General features: G+C 23.9%; 1 protein-coding gene across 1 annotated transcript in view; it reads left to right on the top strand.

Annotated features, from left to right (window-relative positions):
* Nucleotides 1–14,204, top strand: part of LOC132918582 (intermembrane lipid transfer protein Vps13) — a 28,735-nt gene that overhangs the window by 7,155 nt on the left and 7,376 nt on the right. Inside the window, exons 9-46 of the mRNA XM_060979892.1 lie at nt 321–555; nt 1,350–1,464; nt 1,530–1,779; nt 1,847–2,161; nt 2,319–2,471; nt 2,538–2,718; nt 2,780–2,966; nt 3,450–3,532; nt 3,645–3,798; nt 3,897–4,132; nt 4,192–4,477; nt 4,542–4,762; nt 4,956–5,114; nt 5,236–5,358; nt 5,424–5,593; nt 5,660–5,813; nt 5,893–6,022; nt 6,105–6,229; nt 7,659–7,917; nt 7,983–8,122; nt 8,205–8,336; nt 8,395–8,520; nt 8,600–8,702; nt 8,771–8,920; nt 8,984–9,171; nt 10,064–10,201; nt 10,260–10,343; nt 10,415–10,597; nt 10,658–10,804; nt 10,874–11,044; nt 11,107–11,258; nt 11,314–11,431; nt 11,489–11,713; nt 12,920–13,144; nt 13,232–13,435; nt 13,502–13,639; nt 13,702–13,860; nt 14,015–14,172. Of these exons, the coding sequence (XP_060835875.1) occupies nt 321–555; nt 1,350–1,464; nt 1,530–1,779; nt 1,847–2,161; nt 2,319–2,471; nt 2,538–2,718; nt 2,780–2,966; nt 3,450–3,532; nt 3,645–3,798; nt 3,897–4,132; nt 4,192–4,477; nt 4,542–4,762; nt 4,956–5,114; nt 5,236–5,358; nt 5,424–5,593; nt 5,660–5,813; nt 5,893–6,022; nt 6,105–6,229; nt 7,659–7,917; nt 7,983–8,122; nt 8,205–8,336; nt 8,395–8,520; nt 8,600–8,702; nt 8,771–8,920; nt 8,984–9,171; nt 10,064–10,201; nt 10,260–10,343; nt 10,415–10,597; nt 10,658–10,804; nt 10,874–11,044; nt 11,107–11,258; nt 11,314–11,431; nt 11,489–11,713; nt 12,920–13,144; nt 13,232–13,435; nt 13,502–13,639; nt 13,702–13,860; nt 14,015–14,172 (6,477 nt within the window). The remainder of the gene's footprint in view (nt 1–320; nt 556–1,349; nt 1,465–1,529; nt 1,780–1,846; nt 2,162–2,318; nt 2,472–2,537; nt 2,719–2,779; nt 2,967–3,449; nt 3,533–3,644; nt 3,799–3,896; nt 4,133–4,191; nt 4,478–4,541; nt 4,763–4,955; nt 5,115–5,235; nt 5,359–5,423; nt 5,594–5,659; nt 5,814–5,892; nt 6,023–6,104; nt 6,230–7,658; nt 7,918–7,982; nt 8,123–8,204; nt 8,337–8,394; nt 8,521–8,599; nt 8,703–8,770; nt 8,921–8,983; nt 9,172–10,063; nt 10,202–10,259; nt 10,344–10,414; nt 10,598–10,657; nt 10,805–10,873; nt 11,045–11,106; nt 11,259–11,313; nt 11,432–11,488; nt 11,714–12,919; nt 13,145–13,231; nt 13,436–13,501; nt 13,640–13,701; nt 13,861–14,014; nt 14,173–14,204) is intronic.

Genomic DNA, 14,204 nt, shown 5'->3' with positions numbered 1-14,204 from the left:
TTCTGTAGTAAATCAAATATTTTATATATATATATATATATATATATATCTGTTTGTTTGCATAATACTTTAATATTTTCTAGTTTCATAACTAATAAACATTAACTTGAAATATTAGATACTTGCTTTAGAAGTTTTAGATTTTTACTATAACAAATAGCATAGTGTAATAAGTGTTGATTATTATAAAGTTTGAATATTGGTTTAAGACGTTATTATTATTAATGTTATTATTATTTCAATTATAATGATATTATATTAATTAATGTATATTTTTATTAAAATGTATGTACATTTTTTTTTTTTTTTGTTGAATTTAGGTGGAAGTTTGCATATAAATGTGTATTGGAAGAAGATGTAAGAAGGATACATAGAAATTGGGATTGGATTCATATGAGTTCACATAGGAAGTTAGTTAAAGAGTATAGTATTCTTTATAAACAAAAACTCGAATCAAAAAAACCGTCAACTACAACATTAAATAGAATATCTGAATTGGAAAATCATTTAGATGTGATGAATATTATTTTGACGAGACAAAAAGTAGAAAATATGGTAAGAATTTTGAGTACAATTTTTAATTAAATGTTAATAATTTAAATATTATTTAAATACATTGTTCTTTACCTTATCTTTTATTTAAAACATAATTTTGAATATTGAAATTTTACGTTATTAATCAATTTAATTAAATTATTTTATCATCTATGTAGTGTGGTTTTATATTTTTTTCTCCAGCGGAAAATAAGTAATAAACTAATACAGAGGTTCCCAATCTTTTTTGGTACCCTTAGTCATTTTTTAAAAATCCGGAGGCACCCTATGTCCTATGGCCTATAGACTAAACATAAATTTCAAATAATTTTGCAGCACCCTGGTTGTGAATCTCTGAATTAACATACATATACATATACAGTAATCCTTCGTTATTTGCGAAGGGTTAGGTTCCAGCATAGTTGCCCGGATATCGAAACCGAGGCCATTTCGTTCAATCTGTTGGTTTGCCAAAGGAAAAACCTCATTGATAGATTTAGAAGATAGATATCTATCTATCTGTGCATATAGTATATATAAACATAATTGTATAGTTATAACTTATATGTAAAAACAATTATTTACAATTTTCTAAAATAAATTATCTTTAGTTTGTATAATAACGATAAAATGTTTTTGTTTACAATTTAATCGCCAACTCAACGCGGATAACGAGGGATTACTGTACTTCAAATTTTTAAATTTTTAGATTGTTAAAATGAACATCATTATTAAATTTTTCAAAAATAATGAAAAAATATACTAAAACTTCTCTAATTATGTCTATGAAAATTATAAATATTATTTATTTATAGGTCGAACGAGAAGGAAAAATTCAAGAAGAAATAAAAAAAGTAGAATCAGAACGTGGCTGGTTTAGTTTTTGGCGTTCTAAAAATGAAAATGATAAAGAAAAAGAAAAAGATATTAGTAATTTATGATTTTAATAAAAGTCTTAAAGTCTTACTTTATTTTGACTTATTTTTGTTTTTTAGTTAAGCAATTTGAAGAAGTTATGAATGCAAATGAAAAAGAAAAGTTGTATAAAGCAATAGGTTACCAAGAAAGTTCAGCTACAACAATTTATCCTGAAACATTTATAGACACAATATTTAAATTTTGTTTGCATAAATTAGAAATATCTGTTTTTGACGAAGAATTTACATCTACACAAAAAGTCTTGACTGTTTGTTTTAAAGAATTTTCTCTGGAACTTCAAAGAAGATTAACAGCTAATGCTATAAAGTATTATAATATAATTATTTGTAATTTATTATTTTCCTTTAATTACATAAAATAATTTGTGTTTCAGAGTGGAAGCTTCTGGTGAAACATTATCAGTATTAGGTCTGCAACAATCAAATACAATACCAAAACTTATTATCTCTAAATCATTTGATCAATATAAAAGCGCTCAAGATTTAGCATGTAATCAAGACTTTGATCAAGATAGCTTTGATAGACAAAAGTTTTTATTCAGTTTTTTGTTTGAAACAAATCCTCTTGATCAAAATTGTGATAGTAGAGTAATATTATCATTCAGACCTTTAAAAATGGTATATGATGCTCAAACTATAATTAAAATTATGAATATATTCACCATACAACAATCAAATGTTACAACACAGTACGTCAAGTATACATTTTGTTTTTTTAATAAGTTAATAGTTTATTTTTATGTTTCAATATTTTCAAATATTAAGTTATATTTTAGTACATTGGTTTTAAAAATTGTATTTTATTTTATGGTTATGTAAAATATCAACATTTTTTTAATTAAAAAGATTACAAGTAGCAGCTGGTACAAAACTAGCTGAGATCAAAGAAAAATCTGCTCTGGGTATGCAGCATATCATAGAGGAACATAAAAGACTTGAATTAAAGATTGATATGATGCCATCTTACATTGTTATACCTCATGGGGGATTTTACAAAAAGTAATAAATTATTTTAAAATATTAAAAATAAGCAAATATTAATTAACATAATTTTCTTTTTTACAGAAACCAGTCTTTATTAGTTTTTAATTTAGGGTGTTTAAAAATAAAATCTAAACCACAAACTACAGAGAATTTAGTAAGTATTCATTCAATGCATAAAATGGGAGCATCACAATCTGAAGTTTTACAAGAAATTGTTAGTCGTAGTTATGATCGCTATTACATTGAACTAGAAAATGCTCAAGTATGTGATAATACTAAAAATAAATATGTATGTAATGATAATAATAACTATTCATTTTTAGATATTAATTGCTAATAAAGGTGACAAGTGGAAAAATAAGTTTAATGAATCATTTCAAAATGAACTTTATATTCTGAAGCCTACCACTCTATCCATTCAAGTTGAAAAATGTTTAATAACTGATGATCCTCGTTTGCCATTACTTAAGGTGACTGGAGAACTTCCAGCTATTGATATAAAAATTGCAGGTGAATATAGAATTAATATTACTTAAAATTTGATATATTTTAAATATTTTATTATGATGTTTATGTATTGTCTAGCTTTCTACTCATTGACTAATTAATTAACATTAACCATTAATATTTATAATTTAGTGGTGTTAGTATTTACATAGTTACCACATTTTATAAAATATATATTATTGTTTTGTAAAATATTATATACAATTTGAGTTAATTCTTCTTAGTTGAAAAGAAGTTGATATAATTAAATTGACTTTTGTAGTTAGCAATAATGTATATTTTAATCGAAATAGTAAATACTATTACAAAAAATAAGCGTGGATAATAAATCTAATAAGATTTTTATTAAAATTAAATTATTTAAAAATGGGTTTTTATGAATTGATCAATAGTTAAATTTTAAATAAATAAATTATATTGGTATATTCTATTTTTTGTACATTTGTTATTTTATATTATTATTTATTTTATTTTATATTACATCAGAAAATCGAATTTTGGATGCTCTGTCAGTATTTTTAAGTGTTCCTTTACCAAAGAAAGCTAAAGAATCTGATGATAATCCTCATGTAAGTGTTTTAATAGATTATTCTCATTTTGAATGGTAAAATAAATAATTTTTAAAATACCAAAATTATCCATTTTTTTAAAAATTAAATATTAATATTAATTTTTCTTAAGGATATTGATATACTTGGTTCAGCAATGTCATTACGTCAAAAAATTGATTCATTCAATATGACCAAAAATTTAACTAGCCAAAGAAAAGAAGCAGAAAAATCTTCAGATGTAAATGTGCAATTTACATCATTAGATGTTAAATTAGTTCTTAAACGTGAGATTAATACACAAAATATAATTAATCATATTTATTTATTAGTTCTAGCTGATATTAAATATATGTATAATTTTCTTGTTTTTCTGTAATTCTAGGTTTATCAATTAAAGTGTTATCATATGATGACAAAGGCTCTTGGTTAAGTCCATTATTAGACTTTAATTTGCTTACCCTAGAACTGTCATTAACTCAGCAATCATTTAATACGAGTCTTGCTTTGAAATTGGGTAGACTATTTTTAGCTCAATATTATAAAGAAACTATTATACCTTTAGTTGACACACCAAATGAAGATGAAAACCAGTACCTCTTACTTATGAAGTATACTCTAGTTAGTATAAATTTATTATTTGATAATTATTTAAATGATAACCAAATCTATTTTTATAGGTAGATAAAAACTCTCCACAATTTTATACTAATGATAACGTATTGCAACTACTTGAATTAAATTTCACTAAGTTATTAGCAACAGCTAATAGAGATGCATTACTCTACTTTTTTGATTGGATGAACAATGTCAGTACTAATATAACAAACATGCAAAAACAGTATAGTTATAACTCAGAACCTCCGTTGCAAGTTCAAAAACCTATTAAACTTAAAAGAATGCATTTAGTTTCTAATGCATTGTCAACTATTCTTGAAGAATCTGCTGCAAATAAAGTTCAACAATGTATGTATGATATAATTAAATAAAATATTGCTATTTATTTTAAAATTAAAATTGTTATAATTAGTAAATAAAAAATCCGAGGACAAAGACATCAAAGATTTAAAATTAGTAGCTCAAATAGGTGAAATACAATTGATAATTGTATCTGAAGCTGAAGACTTAGCTCATATGCTTATAACTAAACTTGAGTCATGTGTTTCAATAAAAAAATCTGATATTCAGATTGATGCTAAACTACAAAATATTAGTGTTTTTGATCCATCGTCAGATACAATTTATAAACATGTAAGTAATAAATGCTTTCAATTAGAATATAATCAGTCTTGTTTAATATAATTTATTTAATAAGATCAACTTTTACATAGAATCAAAACACTTCTAGACTAGCATAATTTAAACAATCAATTGTCAAAGAAAATTACTATTTTATTTTTTTTAGTATAATAATTTATGAACCATTTGACTTTTACATATTTAGATTATTCATGTTGCTGAAAATGATGAAGCTTTGAAATTTAAAATGATAATGTATAATGAACAATTTCTTGTTGATTATGATTCACCAGAAATTTTTATGTCAATTTCATCAGGGTGTATAAAATGTGTATTTTTAAATAGTTTTATGACAAAATTATTAGTAAGTATTGTTTACTCTTTATTAAATATATAAAAAATTAAAATGAATAAGTTATCTCATTTATAAAAATAACCATATAAAGTCATATATCTAATTGCATTTGTTTTATTTTTATTCGCAGAGCTTTATAAATCATTTTCAAGCTGGTAAAGCTGCTGTTTATGAAGCAGGAGCTGCTGCTGTAGCTACTGCTAAAATGAATGTGAAATCTGCTACTCGAGTTGCTCTTGATATTAATCTGAAAGTATGTATTTATTATTTAATTTCTCTTTTCTTATTTTCAAAAAATTAATTATGTTTTTATCAAAGGCTCCAGTCATTGTTGTACCACAAAATTCTTTTAGTTTGGAAGCATTATGTTTTGATTTTGGATATTTATCCATTACTAATTCATTTTTAGTCATTCACAAAGGAACTGATTATATTCCAGCAATTATTGATCAATTGAGTTTAAATTTACAAGATCTTAAAGTATCCAGGTTTGATTACTATAAGTTTGTAATATATAGGTATAATATTATATATTTTTAATATATTATTTTCAGAGTAAAATTGAATGATGGTATTAAATATTTTGTGTTTGACTGTCTATTATTACAACCTATTACATTTTCTCTAATTGTAAAACGTAATTTATCATCAGCATGGTATACCGATCACCCAGATTTTGATGTAGTGGCTAAATTTGACTCTATCAAAGTATAATTAAAATTTTTAAAATATTTTTACATATATCTAAAATTGAATTTAATTTAATATTTAATTGTAATTGTTATAGGTAACTGTTAGTCATATTGATTACATTTTAGTAATGAAGGTATTAAATGAAAATCTAAGTGAAGGAAAAGATGTCTCGACTCCTCCAAATAATCAATCATCTTTAAGCACATCACAAAATAATTCAAATGGTTAGTTGTATATATTGAAAACTTCTATAGTTAATTTTGTAAATTAAAATATCTCAAATGTTTTTATTTTTTATTTTATTAGAAATCAAAGTAATTGTTGATGTTGAAAAAGATAAATCCCAATCTCAAGAAATCAGAACATTAGCTAAATTTGAATTTTCTGTAAAAAATATTATACTAGAGCTATTTAAAGAAGGTCCTGATAAGGTAATTGATAAATTAATTTAATTTTGACTTTAATATATATATATTTAAACTGAGATTAGTATCATCTAATTTACAATTTGATTATTGTAATTCTTAAAAAATTATTAATTAACAGATTTATTTATTTTAGATTATATCTGTGAATATAGTTTCATGAAATCAAACACATTTTTTGGTAATTAGGTTACACTTGTTGTAGTAGTAAAGTTAGGTTTCATATAATAGTCTTATAAAATGTTAACATAGGCATGCGCACGGGGGGTTCCGGATGTGCCTGGGCACCCCCGACATGTAATTGGGGCCCTACAATTTAAGTCCTATAGCATATATATGGGTCCATATTTTAACTAATGCTACTAGAATAAAAATAGTATTTTTTCTAAAATATGTAGCAAAAAAAAAATTCTGTTTTGGGATAAAAAAAATAATACGTCTAAAATATTTTAAATTTGCGTGGTAAAACTTACTATGATTATAACAGCTAGATGATGTTATTGACTACAAAAGTAAAAATAATAAATAAATATTGCAATTATCTTGAAAATAGATTTTAGATCGTACTATCTAATGAAATATTATATAATTTAGTACTAGTAATACCACTGATAAATATGTGATATAATGTAAGTAATGTTTATTCATGCATTATAATTTATTAAAATATGTACATGTCTTGTGAAGAGAGGGTCCAAATTAATAAAAGGGCCCGAAAAATAGTAGGCACCCCCGAAATTCAGATCTTTGCGCACGCCTATGAATGTTAAGTGTTTATATTACTATTATTGATCGCTCTTTATAACAAATTATATTTTGTTTTTTGGAATTCTTTAATGAATTATGTTCAAAACTATACATTAATTTCTTTATTAAAACATTAACAATTCAAATATATTAAAATGTTTATTGTAACTACATGAATACCACTTTAATGATATGCCCACCAACTGGCACGTATCCAGGATTTTTTTTTGAGAGAGAGATGGGAGTAGAAGGTTTATCTAAAATATTTCATTTCTCCACCCATAATTAGAATCTTTTATACCAGGTGATTATTTTATTTAAGAACATTAAGTTTTATTATGAATTATATTTTATGTAAGTTTTTAAGTTTTTGACTTTTTAATGACATCATACATTTTTAATTTCCTTTTACAAAATAGAACATTTGTTGGAGTACTTAGATGTATAATATAAAATTTTGGACAAATAGTTTATGAGTTATAAGTCTTTAAAGTTTAAATGATTGTAGTGAAGTGGCAAAGTGGTACCATGCAAAAATTGGTCTACTTCTGCCATCTAGTGCGACAAAAAAAGAAACTAAAACACTTATGTTGTTGTTTATACAATAACATCATGATATACAATTATAATACTAATAACTTAAGAATAATATATTTTGTATTTATCACTTATTTATTTATTTTTTTAGAATGGTTTGCAAATAAAGAATAATAGTATGGGGCAATTTATGTTTTCCTCATTAACTGTAGACGGATCAATGCAGACAGATCTTTCATTAGCTCTGACATTAAATTTGTTAGATGTTACACTAGATGATACACGACTAAATAAATCTCCAGGAAATAAGGTAGTACGTTATATGGAGAGAAAAAAAAGTAATCTCGAAAATGAAAGTTTGAAAAACACTATTGATTTGAAGTATAAACAAACCCTTGCTGGATCTGATGGTAATTTTTATTATTCAAAAATTCCTTTAAAATCACAAATTGTCTAACTCTTTTTTATATTATAGTTCAACTGAAAATATTTAGTTTTAATTTAATATTTAATGTGGAATATATTCAGTACTTATTGAATTTCTTTATATTGCCATCTCAAAATCAAGATTTAGCAATAAATGATGTGACAAAAAATGTCAAACAAAACATAATGGTTTGTTGTAATAAAATAAAATAAATAATATATATACCTACTATGAAATTTTTAAATTCTTTATTTTTCATATATGTTGTAGAAAGAAAAATCAAATGCCCTGGAACAAAAAGATAACAATAAAACACTTTTGTTAAAAGTACAATTAGAAAAACCTGATATTATATTAGTAGAAAGTTTGGACGACATCAATACAAATGCAATTATTATGAATGTAATATTATTAAAATAAATAGTTTAATAACTTTATAATTACCATAAATTAATTTCAGACTGAAGCCACATTGAAACTACGCATGTCTACTCCAACTCGTCAAACTATAAATGGAGAAATTAAAGATTTGCAAATATATTCTTGTTGCTATAATCCTATGAGAAGGAAAGATACAATGAATCAAGTTAATATTTATTTTATGTGTTTTTATAAATATGTTAAATTTAATCTATTTATTTATATATAATATTTATAATAAATAGATATTAAGACCAGTTACTATAAATGTTATTGGTTCAACACCTGATGATACTTGTCTTCATGTTGATGTAACAATGACTCCTTTGATTATATCAGTTACACCAGGTAATTATTTTTAAAAAGCTATTTAATTTAACTTTTATAGATTTTTAGAATATGTTTGTATTTCTTAGCTAATATTGAAATGTTAAATCGTATCAATCAAAGCTTGACAGAAAAAAAAGAAAATTTAACTGAAGAACACAAGTATGATGAACAAAAATATGAAGATTTGTGGAATAAAACTATGTTTAATGATACAGATTTTTGGTTTTTAAAAACTGGTTAGTATATTTATTAAAGTTCCTCAAAATTGATTACTGATTGATATTACTGAAATATTCCAGAGTTGGGTGTTGAAGCTAGTAATTTAGACAAAGATGATGTATTACCTGTTTTAAAGAAAAGTGAAGTCTGTATTATATCTATTCCTTCGATAGTTTTTACCATTGAAGCAGGAATTGGCACCAAAACAATGCCAATGTTATTAACAGAGTGTACATTTAATGGTTCAGTTAATAATTGGAGCTCTAAGGTAAGCTAATTATACTATTATGAAATAATTTATTTAACCATTGCTCTTATATAATTTAAACTGTTTAAAAACTAAATACAAGGGATTTAATTTATTATAATTTAAATATTTTCTATATTAATAGATTAAAACTAGGTGTGCACTTCATTGCCTGTAAAAAATAGGCCACCTCTTATTTAGAACTTTTTAAAATGTATTTTACCGTTAACTGATATTGTGAACATTTTTTACCTTTGACCTCCCTTTTCATATCACCTACCCATGCTATTACTTTAAATGCTTAGTGTTTTTCTGACTTTTTCTTTAAGCCTGGTTTCTAATATTCATAAGTGGCATGTTAAATAATCTATAACCTTCCTTAAGAATTGGAATATCAAATGAAAAAACAATTCTTCAAATCTGACTGATAGTTCTAGAGAATAGGCCATTGAAACAAAAAAATAAATAAATAAAACTAACGCTTCAGCGATATGTGAGGATGATTAAATTGTATATCCGAATACTTGTTAACTAATTAAAAATGCTCAAAAATCACTTTTTAAGAGTTGTGATGAGATTAGAAATTATTTTTTGTATAATGACATTCAACATTAAATTTTTTAATTATTTAAATACTGTAATATTTCAAGAGTTTAAACAAACTTTCTGTGAAAGTACTTTTAATGTTTAACATTTATAAACAATAGTTTCTAACTGTATACAACAATTACTAAGCAAAAATTGATTTTTTTTTTTTTTTTAATTGGTTTTAGAACCAATTTTTTTTTCTTTATCTTCTCAAAATCTATGCATTTATTGTTAAATTATTTTGATAATTATTTAAATATTAAAAATTATTTATTTATTTTCATTTTGTATAGTTCAAAATATAATTTTAATATTTTATTTTTAGTTATCTGTAGCAGGAGAATTAACAATGCAAATGAATTATTATAACAGTCGATTAGCTCTTTGGGAGCCATTTATTGAGCCTGTTGAAGTTGAATCTGCTATTGGTACTAAATATAAACCGTGGTTACTTGAGATTAAGGTACACAATTTAAACTTAATTAATTCAATTAATAATCTTAATTTAATTAACATTTTAGTTGGAGACTTTTGACCAAAATCTAAGTTCTCAAGAAGAAGTATTTCAAAGACAGCCAACAATGAAAATTTCTTTGATATCATATGTATGATTTTTAACAAATGAATTAATAACACGAGTATGCAAGACATTAATTTTGTTGTTATTTTAATTCAGGAAACTATTGAAATAACAATGACAAAAACTGCTTTAGAAGTTTTAACAAGTTTAGGTAAAGCGTTTAATGAAGCAATTACAGCAGAAATACCACTTTCAAAAAGAATTGAAGCTGCTCCATATGTCGTACAAAATAATCTTGGATTTGATATAACTATCATGATATCAAATACACCATTTAAAGTAATAATTGATCAAAAAAATATATATTTACTTAAATTATTTAATTTATTTGAATTATAGTTGTACAATATAAATGACTTAGAAGAAAATGGTGATAATACTGTTTTAAAAGATCGAGAACAGATCAGTCTTTGTCTAAAAAATGATGATTCGGTGTCAGATCATTTACGTCAGAATAAAATAACTGAAAGATCTCTAAAAATTAAGGTTGGCATAAATCATTTTAACTAGTATGATTTAAGAACAGAGTATTAAAATGATATATTTCCTTTTTAGATTCAGGAAAATAATAATGTAACAGAATTTAGCTTACCGTTAATAAAGGCCGACAAAAGATATTTTAATATTAAACATAAACTAAGTACTGTAAATGAACCGTGGGGATTAGTAACTGACACTCAAGTAATTGATGGTAGCATGGTTGTAACATTACGAAGTGTTGTACAAGTAATTTTATATTTATAAAATAAGATTTGATTATTTAAATAACTATAATTTTACTGACATAGATTCATAATCACTTCAATGAAAGCATTTTTCTTTATTATAAGAAACAAGGGAAATTGAAAATGATCGGTAAAGCAAAACCCAACAAACCATTCAATTTGCCCGTTCATTCAATTTATTCACAAACTAAAGAAATATTATTTTGTCCGGAAAAGTAAATTAATCTATAATAGAGTTTTTGACAATTCTAATAATACTGTTAAATCTAGATATCAAATATGTGTTAAATCTTTTATTTGGAAAGATATTCAACCAGTTATGAAGTTACGCGCAATGCTACAGTGTCCACCAAATCAAGTTGAGGACAGAGATCCATTTTTTATACAAGTAAAGTTAATTATAAAAATGTTTCGAATATCATAAATATTTTATTTTTGTTATTAGTTATTAGGAAATATGGAACATATATATTTTGAGCACACTGATCGATATTTGATGTCTAGTAATTGCTACAATATTCATTTATATCCTACAGTTATATTAGTCAATGCTCTACCAGTAAATTTGGATTGTTTAATGCAAGGTGATTCTGAATTAAAAACTTTGGCTCCTGGAGAAAAAATTAACTTACCAATTGTAGAAATTGGCTATTCTTGTCTTACACTGCAGGTATTTATATCTATAACTTGGTTTTGAATAAACATTTAAATAAGTTTAATTAATTTAGATATAGTAAAGGAAAACAAATTTTACAACTAAGTGCTAATTATTAATCTAGAAATCAATAACAACTACCTATTATAAATTTAAAAAAATTAATTTAGTCTCTCATTAAGCACTTATTTGTAGAATTTGTCTTATGTACTTTGTTTGTTATTAAATAACATGGTGCTATGTTATTATTTTTTATTTAAAAGTAATAATATGTTATTTCAGTTATGAATATTTTTTTCAAATAAATGATTATATTTTGTTTAATGAAATCTATAAAATACAATAAAATTATTTTGGGAAATTTTAATTGAAGTAAAGGATATGGTCCAATATATTATCTACCGACTACAATCACGAATATATATATTATATTCTATTTTTAGTTTAATATGTTATCTACCTATAGGTAAACTATAATTTAATCAATTTGTTTAGTACAGTTTAATACTGCTTGCAAAGTTACTAAAAATTAAGATTTCCATTGAAAAAAGTGATAAAACTAAATAAGAGTTCGAGGAGTTATCCAGGTTAGATTCAAATCTTTTCTATGATAGATCTGAAGGTAAAAAAATAAAAGATAAAATAATTACAATTATTGAAATTATGTACAGAGGCTCATGGTTTTTAGCTCGTACTAAAAAAAAACCGTATTTTAGAATACAATATACTAACAACCGTAATACCTATTAAAATCTATCTAAATATTTAATTATTAGTTTTTTTTTTAATATTAAAATTACTTCAACATTTTTATTGAATATTTTAATTATTATTTATATTTTTTCAATATAACACATCTTGTGTTTTAATAATATTTTATATTAAATTAAAAAAAAATATATATATGGTAGATGATTTACTGAACCAAAAAACTGGTGGTAGATAACATATTGAATCACAGCCTAAATAACTTATTATTAACTATTATTAAGAAAAGTAAAGAAAATAAAAAATGTAAAGGAAGTAAAAAGTAGCCACATGATAGTGCTTAAATGATATAATCAATATAAAAATGATAATAGATAAAAAGAAGAGGTAGCATTCTTGGTGATACCTTGTATATTTATTAATTTATACTTTATGTATTTATTTTATTTATTAATACTATAATTCAAAAATTATGAATTTTGAGTATATGTATTAAATAATTTCTTTTTACAGATCAAATATTTAGATAAATATTGGGATTGCAAATGTACTGTTGAGGAACATCCAGATGAATTTTCCATTTGGTCATTTACTAATAATGAGGATAAGCCTGATACAAATGCAAATGTTATAAATTTTGGCATAAGAACAGAATTTCATGAAGGAGGAACACATATAAAAACACTTTATTGTCCATTTTGGATGATTAACAAGACTGGAAAAACTCTTACTTATAAGGTATCTGTTAAAAATACTATGTAAATATTTTAGTAATAATCAAATGTTTATTCTAAAAAAATTACCTGTAACTTTTACTATTTATAGGCTGTTGATGATGAGGCAAATATGTTACAACATTCACCAAATTCTACAGAACCTTTAATGTGGTCATTTAAAAAAAAGATATTTTTCGCTAATAAAAAAGCTTATGTTAAAATTGATTCAGGTCTTTGGTCTGATAAATTTTCTCTGGATGTGGCTGGAAACTCTGGTTCTATTATGAGTAAATCAAATAACATTCTATATCAAGTAATATTTTTATCATAAGTTTTAGATTATGAATATTTTTTTCTTATTAGTATTTGTTTTTTGTAGATGGGTGTACACATACAACTTACTAACAATTCTTTAACAAAACAAGTTACATTTACTCCATTTTACATAACATCTAATCAATGTCCATTTGCTATAGATGTTCAAGAAATGTATAAATTACAACAAACTTGGATTAAAGTATACTTTAATATTAGAGTTTATCCTTTTAAATATTAAAATTGTGCAATTTATTTAAATAGGTAGATCCAAATAGCTGTATACCATTTTGGCCTCAAAATATAACAGATAAACTAAATGTAGACAAAATATTTATTTTTCGTGTAACTGGTACTTTGGATGCTTCAACACCATTGCCATATTATAAATCAAGAAGTGATTTAATACGTCTCCGAAATAAAGTAAATTATTAAAAACTATTTTACTAGTTGGGTTAAATTTATGTTATAGCATATATTTTTAGTTACTATTATTAATGAATACTAATAAATATAACAATAATTTTGCTTATCAAAAATAATATTTAGGTTTTTAATATTAAAAATATGTTTATAGTATAGTGCTGTTCAAGTGGATATTCAAATGACAGAAGGTGGAACTTACATCACATTTAGTCCTTACATGGAGGGAATGGCACCTGCTTTAATTATAAATCATACAGAAAGTTATCTTAAGTTTATTGAACATGATTTGTCAGAATATTTAGATGAAATGTTAGTTATACTTATTGCTTATAAGTTTTAGT

Source organism: Rhopalosiphum padi, chromosome 1, assembly GCF_020882245.1.
Source record: "Rhopalosiphum padi isolate XX-2018 chromosome 1, ASM2088224v1, whole genome shotgun sequence".
Classification (NCBI taxonomy): Eukaryota; Metazoa; Arthropoda; class Insecta; order Hemiptera; family Aphididae; genus Rhopalosiphum; species Rhopalosiphum padi.
The sequence above is the reverse complement of the archived record's forward strand: the minus strand, read 5'-3'. Positions and strand labels throughout refer to the sequence as shown.